This window comes from Chinchilla lanigera, unplaced genomic scaffold (assembly GCF_000276665.1).
Source record: "Chinchilla lanigera isolate Chin_1 unplaced genomic scaffold, ChiLan1.0 scaffold00042, whole genome shotgun sequence".
NCBI lineage: Eukaryota > Metazoa > Chordata > Mammalia > Rodentia > Chinchillidae > Chinchilla > Chinchilla lanigera.
Genome location: NW_004955443.1, coordinates 10,707,194 through 10,719,539, shown reverse-complemented (window position 1 = coordinate 10,719,539; position 12,346 = coordinate 10,707,194). Strand labels below are relative to the sequence as shown.

Genomic DNA, 12,346 nt, shown 5'->3' with positions numbered 1-12,346 from the left:
CTTCTTGATACCAGTTTGATGAGCCACCAAGTAATTATTTTCTAAAAATCAAATATTTAAAAATCAGGGCCAATAATTAACTTTAGGTATGCAGAAATGAAAGCTAGAATGCCTAACATCTATTTATGCGGTATCTGAATACATTCATCCTCTAAAATAAAGTAATATACATCCTGATATACTTGGAAAAATTATATAGACACTTTGAAGTATACTTTAAATTCAAATTTTAATGAAAGAAAGAAATGGATAAAGAATTTATTTCACAATAACATAGCCTTCAACTTCTGAAAACAATAGAGAAAACAGCACATTCAAATGAATCTGTAAAACAATCTTAACTGTTACTCAAAATACATGAGATGTTATTTTTAGCCCTTATACTTGAAAAATGGAGACAATTGTTGAGAAAAGGAAGAAAACCAGAAGCTATTAGATTTTAAGCTTAAATTTCAAGAAAATTCAAGTAAAAAGCAGGTTAAAAACTCAGTAGACACTTTCCCACTGCTCAGCATCACCAAACATTAATTACCATAGGTCTTTTTCCATAAAAATATAAATAACATTATTTATTAGAAATAATAGTTTAAAATTAGTTTTTCTTCCAGGATAAGATTTCTTGCTTCAAAGGAAGTTTCACCAGGAGTGCATCTTAGAACAACTGCCCTGCAGCTTTATTTATTTAACTCCAATTTATTTTGATTTAAAGAATACTCTTACTCATGGTAAACAATTTTTACCCCTACCCAATGAAATCAGAATTTTATAGTAAAGAAAACCACAGAACTTAATAGCACATTACTTTTCTCTGATTGCAGTAACCAAAGGATGGGCTTTTGTACACGGAAAAATTCTGATAAGAAAAACACCTAACAAATAGGAAAAAATGTGAGGGATAAAATTTAGTTCCATAAAATAGTTTTTAATATCAAAGCTCATCAAACTTAACACAATTTGAATGAAACTGTTGAAAAGTGCTGCCCATAATATAAGCTATAAAATATTATTGCCCGTCTTAGAAAAATCTCCAATTTTGTAGGTGTCTTTATATGGAAACACAAATAGATGGCCTTGTTATTTTCCTAATTATAGGCAGCATACCAGTGCTTTACTAAAACAACGACAACAAAAACCCCAAAACAACCACATGGAATGCGAACTGCTGGTCAGGAAATGTGTAGTAGATAGACATTAACTATCCCCTACCCCAACATGGCCATGTGTTAAGCACTTCCAGTTAGTTCTGACAAGGCAGAGAAAGACATTACAACCTCATGTAAAAAAAAATTCAAATAAAAAACATTAAACATCAAAACAACAGCAGCAAAAAGATCACGTAATGATGCATTTTGTTCGTACCAAAAACAGAGTTAGGAACTCAAAACCTCGCCTGCCTACAGCAACAGTGCACAAGACATCCGCGCCCGGCCCATGCCCCCAACCTCTCCAGTGCAGTGTATGTTTCCTCTCAGCAGCCACTGACAAACAGCTGGGGTGTAGTGAATGTACAGTGCGGCTCATTCACCGCCGCCATAAACAAGAACAGCCAGTGCCACTATTCTGGTTGGTTGTCTGAAAGCTCCTGAGGACATGCTTAGACCCTGGATGTTTTTCTTAACAAGCAGTTTTTCCTTAACAAATTCTGGTCCTTAGTGAACTAGAATGAATCTTAGGTCACTTCCTTGGATGGTAGAGCATACGTTAACTTTTCTTCTTTTTAAAAACTCAATGTTACCCGTTAGCCACTAAAATAAATTCTCCCCCTTTTCTACTCACTCCCTTTCTTTTCCCTCCTGCGTACCCCATGTAAACCCAAAAACATATGGTAACTTAATATACAAGTTTTCTCAAAGTGCAAAATATGTTACAGATAGTTTCATAGGCTTTATTTAAACACAGCATTTTATACAATACAGTACAGTCTGAGACCTCTGCTCATAAGTTACCCACTTAGCAGACTACTTTAAAAGGGTTGACCACTTAGAGTAACGCGATGCTTTCTTACACAAAGTTAATACAATGGAACTTTACAAGTTTTGTTCAGAGCAAAACGAAGTTTATCTTACACTTAATCACATATATATACATATTTTAAAATGCTCTTTAAATGTTTAAGTTTAGATAGACACACTTCTTAAATAGAGACAAGTCTGCCTCCAAACTTAGGAATTATTTCATAGTCTGGTTTCTGCTTTACACATACTGTATACAATATTTAAAAAAAAATTGTGGACCAATTCATTTTATTTCTTTGTTCAAAATCCGTTCACTTTGTAACTCTTTAGGCAGGGTTCTTGACCGCTGTAAAACCACACTAAGTTCTTCAATTACCTTTGACGGCAGTTTATGGTCTGAGTCCAGAGCAGCTTTGCTGCTCTTGTCTTCGGTCTTCTTCAACGCCTTTAGGCCCTTCTGGCCTTTCTGTTGCCCCTGTTGGAGCTCGGCCTCTGTGTCCTCCAGACAGACGAAACTCCGGTGTTTTCTGGTCCGATCTCGAAGTCTGTCCTCCTTGTGCTCCAGGCACTGGGCCACGATGGAGGCCCGGTCCTTTAAGCTGGGTTCCATGGACTCTTCCCTCCCATGCTTTTCACTGAGCCGCAGCCTTTCAAGTTCTGCCCTCGCACTCTAAAAATAAAAGAAAATAAAATGTTTTACAGGAAAGCACGGTTTGGCAAAAATGGATGTTTAAAAAATACATTCCATGTAACAGTTGACGCTTCCTGTACAAGAGTTTATTTCCGTAATGTAGGTTCTAATTTTACTTTGGCATAAGTGGCATATCTGAATTTATATACTAGCGCTGGAGCTGCAAAATCGAATGAAATGCACATGACAGAAATTCACTTTAACATGCGTTTAACATAGTGCTTCAAAGATGTCTTTCATGTTCGTTATTCAGACTGACTCTCATTTCAAACCACCCTCTTCCAACTCATTTCTGCTTTCTGTGTGACATACGTGCATTCAGCCTTAGTTTGAAAAGAGTTGTACACAGAGCCCTGACGAAAACAATGTTCTCCTTGGCTGCATGAGCCAGGAACGTGCTCTGTACAGCCCTCTCCTTGAGATTTGTAACACCTAATAACGATGCTCAGAAGTACTAAGGCAGAGAAATCTCCTTCACTCCTTTTCCGTTTTATTCTTCCAAAATTTCTAACTAATAAAACCTTTCTCCTACATAATCCCAATTAAGATTCTCTGAGTATAGTTTTTAAAACATGAGAATACGTTAATGCCTGCTTTTATATTAGTGGATTAGAGTTCACACTCGCTCTGTGAACTGTCAGTACCTACAAGAACTAGAAGTAGACTGCAACGTAACACCTGCGGTGGAATGAGGTGGACTTTTAAAAGCAGTATGCAGGACAAGCTGTGGCTGGGGGATATCTAGAGTACAGACTTTCCTTGGTTTCTCAGGGATCACAACTCAGAATAGAATACGGCTTTACATATCACAGTAACAGTTTTCACGGCTCTTCAGCAGAAAGGCTCAGACACAGAGTTTAGGGGCCCAGTACTAGTGTACAGAATCCTGAAATTTTAGGTACACCGTGAAGTTTAACATCAGCCTAGATGATTTATAAGCCAGGGTGAAGGTGAGGACGAAAGGGAAAAGTGATCTGTTAAAAGTGAGAGTACAGGGTAAGGAAAAAGCAAGTATAGGAAACCAGGAGTGTTTTACATGAATAATACAGTGTGGGCTGGAGAGGGTTACTGTCCTTAAATGACAAGGTTTTAATTTAAAGAGCAAGACAGATAAAGTGTAAAACTAGATGAGCACAAGGTGGCTTGCTCCAGGCAATGCCAATCTGTGTCGCAGCGGAGAAATGGTGCCTATCAGTCCCAGCTGCGGAGCGCCGCTCTTTCTGTCAGAGCTGAAGTAATGGGCAGTGAACGCATCATCAGAGCAAATCACTCACAAGGTTTTAGTCTCGGCTCTTACATGTTTCCCATTAAATCCAGAGATGTGGACCAAGTCTCGTGATCAGAAAAACATGACCAATGTATACAGATTACATTAGAAATTCTTCTAAAGTGCTTTTACTATTGAATTTACTAATTAGCTGATCATCTCCATGGTAGAAAACGCAGAACCGTATCACTAAATTTAATCCTAACACTGCCTGGAACTTTATATGATCATTCACAGTTGTTATACTTTATGATGCAGAAATACAAACTCAGGAAATAATCTCTGAGGTCACATAAGAAAAACTTTTGAAATAAGAGGCTAGAAATACCCAAAGAAATAATTTGTCTTAAATAACATAGGAGAGTTCAGAATGCAAGGCCATGGGGTGTGGGGTGGCATCCAGTTCCCAGCCTCGTCCCTGGTCTTTTCGAGATGGGTAGTGCAGGGAATACAGCTTCCTACTTCACTCGTGGCCTTATGGGAGTAGGAAGCGCGGGGTGTGCTGGGGTTGTGTCCAGTGCTGTGAACAATGCCTCAGAGTAGGCACTAAGAGAGCCGGAGGGTGGTCCAGAATCCTGCTGGTGGTTCCAGGAGTGGCCAAGCATATCTGTGTTAATTAACTCTCCAAATGGCTCCCAATTCCTGGGCCTGCCAGGTGCCTGCTACTCTCCCCTCTTGCTACCAGAATGTCTGAAGGAGTGCTTGCATGAAGATGTCCCTAGGGAAGTCCACAGCCCTGCAGAGCTGAGACCTGCACCTGAAGTGCCTCGTGAGCCTGGGAACTAGCCACCTTCAGAGTTGGTCTGATGTGGAGGAGGTTGGGGAGGGTCTTATGGAGACACTGTTGCAATGTGTGTAAGGAAGGATTGCTCAGAAATCATCACCCTGGACTGTAGAAGAGGGAAGCCCAGGGACCAGGTACCTCTGTACACTCGAGGAGGCCAGGCCCAGATGGGCGGGGCGATGGGACCCTTGCTGCGGCACAGCCTGCTGCAGGCTCTGGGTTACTCCTTTGTAGTGGCTCTGTTCCCATGAGGCTCCTCTGGAGCAGCCACCGCAGAGAGCAGAGGCTGGGCAAACACAGCCATGTCCCTGGTTGGCGTGTACTATCAACTCGCTGATGCCCAGGTTTGGGCTTCGCTCCCCTTGCTTAATGCCATGCCAGTCAGCCCCTGAGCTGCAGGCAAGCCTGCGTCATGGACTGTGAGATTTTCAGGGCTTCCACAGAAAGGGCCAAGCAGCTAAAACAGTTTTTTCTTTTTTAAAGATATTTAGAGCAGTGCTGTTTACTAACAGATACAAAAATATTTTGATCTGACAACTGTATTGAGGACTGTAACCTAAGATGCCATCCCACAACCTGCACAGGCCAGAGCAAGGAGTCCTCCTATGGCCATGTCACTGGCGGTAACCTGCATCTGCATTCTTGCCTTCCAGTCACCATGTTTAAAAGCAGGTCAGGTCCTTGTCTGTTGTCCTGGCTGTGCTACACACTTCCGCCTCTGCTGGGAACTTAAGTACCTTACAGGGGTCCAGCAATGAGCCTATAAAGGTAGAGAGTTCACTGCCAAAGGCAAAGCACCTGCCCCTCCCAAGTGTACACCACCCACCACCACACAGGCTTTGGATTTCCAAAAAAAATTTTGTTTTCATGCGAACTCTGGATTTTCAAATAACTGATAAATTTAACCTCTCATCAACACTCTGATAATCACACCAAGTAGTTTTGAGGGTGTAAAATATTCACCCTAGGCATCACCTTAGTTACTCACTAAGTCCAGCCAAACCTCTTATAAACACATTTCTCTTCTATTCATAAAAGTAACACAGCAAGTTTGCAAAGGCAGAAATTGGCCCAGTGAAAACGAAGTCTTCCTCTAGCCATGGAACCCAAGGGCAAACTCAGCAATTTCTTATAGGTCCTTCCAGGTGTGTGTATAAATCTATTTACAGTCAGCACCAACTTGCCAGCCATGGAAGTGGGCCACCTCTAAAGCCAGTCCTCAGACTCAGTGAAGTCCTCAGATAACTCCCGAACCTCTAGCTTTCCAGCTCTGGGTGCAGTTACGATAGAGCAGAGATAAGCTGTCCCTGCTGTGCCCTGGCTGAGGTCCTGACCACAGAAGCTGTTCCGTTTTAAGACACAGAATGACACACACACACACACACACACACACACACACACACACAGTTTGAAATGGGAGCTCAGATTGGTTTTCTGAAAGTGACGTGCACCTTTCCAGCACACCCAATTGCTCCAGGATAGTAAGGGACAGATGGATGGGTTATTATTATTATTTTCTGTTCAACTGTACCAGTCCTCTTTGTTCATTATTTTACAGAAGTCATTTAAAAAGGAATGGCTCCCTCCACCTTTTTGTCCTTTGAGAGAGGAGCTCACTGCGTTGCCCAGCGTGGCCCCCAAGGCCGAAATGGTCTTCTTGCCTCCGTCTCCCTAGAAGTTGAGGCCATCAGTGGGAGCCACCACACTCAGCTGCTCATGGCAGTTGTGAAAGCTGGTGAATTGTCCTCCATGTTCTTTATCATTTTGTCCCAGTGTACGTTAATGACATGTCAGATGTAATTATACTGCATTCTCAAGTATAATTATTTAATCAGCACAACAACCCTACAATGTAGAGGCTTTTATTCACTCCACGTATTTACCGATGAAGAAGCTGTAGACACAGAGTTGAGGCAGGTTTCCAGATTTTACAGAAACGAAGCACCAACAAGTAGTATGTAGCTTGTGCATTCTTCAGCATTCTGTCCGCCTCTTATGTGATTTCTTCTGCCAACAATTTACTTTCCTGGCTTATTGAGCGAGCTCCCTCCTAATTACCTAATTAGCTTTATAAGTCACTTCCTTCAGGAAGCTTTTTGAGGTACTTTCACACAACTTCCAAAAGAACCTTAGGAAAGCAAGGCCAAATCAACACATTTCCCAGTCTGCCAAGAACTTGTCTGAAAAATTTTCCTGAACATATCCCTCGATATGAACGTATTTCTGTTATGAATGCATCTCACTTAGTGATCTTAATTTCTACTTTTATAACATAGGATCAAACGTGGGTAGTCATCTTATATTTTATTATTTACATTACTCTAATTCTATAGTGAAAATTTCAATGGTCTATACGAAAAAAAATATTTTTTATTAATTTTGCTTCAGTGCCTTTTCAAATGTTTCAATGACTTCCCAACACTGGGGCACCATATTTGTCAAGTCACTAAATCTCATTTACCAAATTTACAAAAACAGTTTAGCTTATTTTAACTCACACATGTGCCAGCAATGAACATGGCACGGACTTGTTGTAAGAGCCTGTAACAATTTCTGAACACAGCAATTTTGAGACATGGGATTCCTGGAAAGACTTTAAAGTAGCAGCCTGAAGAAAAGCAAGCAGCTGCAACTTTGGGGGATGGAAAGGGAGAAGTAAATCCAGCTGTTACTTAAGGGAGAGAGTCCCTGCAGGCCGAGATAAGACGGCAGGACGACCAGAAACTGAGAACAGCAAAGACGGTGAAGGACAGAGCCCAGGACTGACCCTAAGGTTTGTTATACCTTCTTTATAATGCATTTTATAATAAAACTCTGCCTGATGGGAACGTAACACATTTTGAGGCACATCTGGAGCCATGCTCAAACTCAGGCCTGCACACTAGCTACACAACACCCTGTCCAGAGACCACTGCCCTTTTTGGGGAAAAATATGAATAATTAATGCAAATTTGGGGGGATCCTACAATAATGGAACGTCTCCTCTGTTGGCCACTCTCCATCTATGGGGCAACTGGCTTGATATTTGTGGGCTCTTTCTGCCAACGGGACAGCCAGCCTTGTTTCCTGTCCGGTTAACTTTCCAGTTAATGCTTTTGTCTGGAAATCTGTACTGCCGCCTCAGTGTTAAGTTCCGTTATCACTGAAGTAAGGACCCAGGCTAGGTAGCAACATCTTCAGTTTCCTGACCTTAAATATGTTAAAAGATTTAACTCTAAACTTGTGGATTTGAGATCAGGTAATAAACTAGTGGATATTTAAATCATCTAGGTGGAATGTTGGTTAAAGAAGTTTGAACCTAAAAATCGATCTTTTGCTTTTCTCCGTAGCTGATCATAAGGCAGTGTCAGCATGCTCTGGGCATATGTATTCCCTACATTTCCTTTATTGGTTCTACCTGTGTTACCTGTCCTGGGTTCCTGTGGAACGTGACTCAAGAATTTTAAGATTTTTAGATTAGTTAACGAACTTATAATTTTGCAGAATGGTTTATTAGCAAAAACTGTAGGTGTGGTATGGACAGAGGCACAAGGTCGTTATTTCTTGGGGACTACTCTTTCCTGTGATTATACCAGGGGCGCAATATCAAGTAGGGGAAACAAACACCATTAGTTCTGAAGCCTTTGTATTTAGAGATGGAGTTTTTTTCAGTGGGATAAATGTTCAGTCACATTTCCATGCATGGGAAAATATCTGAAAAATGTGATTACTTGATTAAAGTATCCTTAGTCTTCTAAAGGATTACTTGATTAAAGTATCCTTAGTCTTCTGCTTGGAAAGCAAAAGATTCAAACAGCTTCATCCCAAATTTACGATCAAAGAAGATATAACACCTTTTAAATGCCTGTCTTTCTGCTTTGAGGGACACAACAAGACTGACACTACTTACATGCTCCTACTCCAACAGTGAGAAAGAAAATAATATCCTTTATGACCAGTGTGAACTGACGCTCAGAGGTCTTCTTGTCATTCCTTAAATTAAGATACCCTATCATTTCCCAAACAACTGGAACTTACTTATGTCTGTAGAAAATCTAGTTATCATGGCTCCAGACATTTTCTGCCATGGAAACACTACTTTATAGTGTTTTAATAAATTTTTAAGACTAATTTGAGACTTACTTTACCACCAGAATTTCTGTACAAATACTTAAAATTATTTGGCTACTTTAGAGATAAGGAAATAAACGATACTGCATATGTGTACATGGGCAGGCAATGGCGCTAAAGTAAACGATGTGACGTTATTCATTATGCTTTCTTGATGTATAGGATTACTGCGTTCTTCAAAGTGATCATTATTATTGTGTTTGAAGTTAGGGAAGTGATTAACACTTTTAGTCATGTTAAGACATAGGAAAACAGATGCTTTAAATTAATATCAGACAAACGAAATCCTAACCTACCTCAATATTTCTCCGGGCTTGGGTTGCATTTCTTTCATGCTGGATGGGAATTAGAGGTAAACCTCCAATTTTGGGATTTTTGGTTATTGAACGCTTTCGTTCCTTTCCAGCTGGTGGCCATATATCATTTTCATGCTGTGGAAACACAATTTCACGCTGTTGGTGTGTGATTTTATTATGTGGTACACCATGGTAGTCACTTGGCTCCTTTTCTGTGTACCACATCAAATGATGTGCTTTCCATGAGAGGGCCATTTGTAATTATGATGTTGACTCTGGCAGCGACATAGCTCGAGGACGTGAAACTCTTAAGTGAACTGAGCTTTTGAGGTCTCAGTTCAATTTCTAAGTTTCAAATACATGCCTTCTATACTACTTATCAAACCAAACGGGGGAGAACATTGGAAGAAACTGGCAGATCTCTTTGTGAAAGAAAAACTAATGCATTTGTCTACATTTCTGGGCCTTATAAACAAAATAACTATACATTTATTTTTTCCTCACACCAAAGGTGATTTTAATGTAAAAATAATTTGATCTTATATATCCCAAATCAACCTAAGGCATGGCTATCAGAAAAATGAGCCTTCTTTTATGACCTTTTGAAAAATGTTACTTTTTCATCTAATTGAGTTCCAAAGAAACGTTACCTTTTTATACATACATTTATACTGAAAATCACTGCACAACAGAGTATGGTATATTTGTTCTCAAATTATTGACTACATAGTCTGTCCCACTAAACAATTATAGATATGACTGGAGAAAAGTTAATTTTGCAATGAGGGATAAATGTCCAGAGGTAAAAATACAAGCTTTTGAGTGATTAATCCTGGAGATACACATATTAAAGAAAAACACTTAAAGAATTTTTCTACTCCTCAGGCTAGATTAACTTTTTAAACGTTGGGAAAGCAAACTAATCTTCAGACAACAATCTATGAAAGACATACAGAATACCAAGTATAAAAAGAAACTTACAGATATTTTGAAGTAAAAACCATTCAGTAAACTGTGTAGCTGAACTCTACTCTGTATTTTCCTCAATTTTTAATATATTTCAACGAATTCTTATTCTTTTTTCAGTTAGCATTTTAAAGTATTTTTCTATAGCAAATAATTTCTAAACATATTTACTGAATATTACATAAAAGTAGCTAATTTAATATTGAGGGGCATACTGCCAGGTTTTGAGCTTAGGAATTACTTATTTCAATCAACTTTTAATAATCCTTCAATGTAAGTCTTATTATTAGTAGACTTTCTGTACAATGTATACTCCTGAATTGTAGAGGAGTATTTATTTTGATTCAGCAAATATACAATGATAATATACTTACTTTTCACCCAGAAAGAGAATTACAAGCATCATGGTGCTATTTGCATGTTATGGTCTCAAACATAAAAATAATTTAGTATTATAATAAGATATAGTTCTTTGGATGCTCCCAACATGTAAAGCTGAGAGAAAATTGGCTAAAACAAATTAGGCAATTTTTGTGAATTATTTTGTACACTTTCAAATCACTGATATATGGTGCATATCACATGATATTTTGGGAAAAGCAGAAATCTCTAGGTCTAAAAAGTATGTTCTACTTTAGTACTTAGAGTTGCTGGGAAGTGTAGGAAAAAAGGCAACAGAGCAGTAATCATACAGCTCAGGAATCACACAAGCCATGATTAATTCCGAAATCTCCACTTTCTACCAATGGCCTGCCTTTTCAGCTGCATTAGTTTGATTTCATTCACTGTAAATATTCTTTTGATTCATTCAGACGATTGGACCCTCACCACCACCGTTCTTCTTTTCACTTTTTTCTTTTGCCTTTTCCTTCCTTGCCTGGCTCAGATTTTAGGATGAAATGAATAAACTCACTTCCTTGTCAACTGTCTCATTGTCTGTCTTTTTCCCCCTCCATCTCTTTGCAAAATCCTCAATCTCGTTAGTCATAATTCTACTTGTGCAACAGATGCCTGTTAGCAGGTGGAGGAAACACAAGGAAGATTATTCTATTCATTCATCTCATTTTAAGTTTAACCTTAAATTTCAAGTGGAGCAGTCAGCAGCCCCTTAAAGCGCTGCCACAGGACAACTTAAATCCTCACTCTGCAGATTATTTCTCACCATTTCTAACAGCCTCCCTTTCCTCAAAGTCAGAAATTTACTGATTTAATTCAACAAATTATTATTAATCACTTAAGAATATAATTTCCCCACCAGGAAATGCACCAATCTCCCTGTGTGCACAGCCATAGATGTCAGCTTTCTCTTCTTCGCAAACAGCATTTGCTCTGACTACATATAACCTTTGCCCAGTCATATTTACAACTGCCCTGTGGACCAGAGTATGTAACCAATAATTTGAAAACCAATGGGCTACACTTTCGGTTGAGTAACAATTCTCACCAATAATGGACAATTATTTTGTCACAGTTTTGTCACATTGCTGCAAATCTACTCAAGATCTCTGATGGTGTAAAAATCTCTCCTGCTCTCAATTTATTCTTCCGATTGCACTGTCTCCATCAATGTCTGTGCAAAATACACACTCTCCATCCTATGTTAAAACCCCAAATCTCCCTCACCTCTTGGTCCTTCTCAGCTGTAACCTCATTATTATCACAGCACATCACTACTACAATCTTCTGTGCTGAGCTGTCACATGGATTTTCTCCTTCCACAACGTATATTTCTTTTGTTGTTTGCTAGTCTGCTTGATGTTTAAAATTTGGAATATCCCAAGGCTAACTTGAAAGCTCCCCTATCTCCCACCATCCCCATCCCTCCTGCCATCCAGCCAGTCTTACAGTGTAAAATATAATCCAAATGTGGACTCCTCTCAGATCTCCAGTTCCACCTCACATTCTGAGTTTTGATGCAACCCGGTACTCAGGATGTCCATTTGTATATCCATAAGGGGTCTCACATTTATTGTGACCCTCAATTTTCTCTTACTCCTCTGATACCTCTCAGGTGAAAAAAAAACTAGGGTTCCCCCGGAATTCTCTTTCATTTCTCAAACTCCTGCAGCTAATCAATTCAAAAGTCTTACTGGCTCTACCTTCAAAATATTCCTGAATCTGAGTTGGTCTTATCATACCACTGTCATCCTTGTCTGAACTGATACCTCCTTCTGCCTCATTCCTCTTCCTGCTTCCATCTCAGACCCCCTGCAATGCAGCCTCAACAAAATAACCTCAAGTGTTTTCCAACTAAAGATTTTGTCCTTCTCTTATTTC

General features: G+C 39.4%; 1 protein-coding gene across 5 annotated transcripts in view; it reads right to left on the bottom strand.

The window, feature by feature from the left end:
• Positions 1–210: 210 nt before the first annotated feature.
• Positions 211–12,346, bottom strand: part of Arap2 (ArfGAP with RhoGAP domain, ankyrin repeat and PH domain 2) — a 181,567-nt gene continuing 169,431 nt past the window's right edge. For 4 of the 5 annotated variants that reach the window (XM_005392016.2, XM_005392018.2, XM_013518104.1 and 1 more), the window contains 2 exons: positions 9,104–9,238; positions 211–2,625 (listed from right to left, as the gene is read on the bottom strand). In XM_005392016.2, the coding sequence (XP_005392073.1) occupies positions 2,239–2,625; positions 9,104–9,238 (522 nt within the window). In that variant the 3' untranslated portion in view covers positions 211–2,238. The remainder of the gene's footprint in view (positions 2,626–9,103; positions 9,239–12,346) is intronic. The other variant, XM_005392019.2, reaches the window with a different exon arrangement.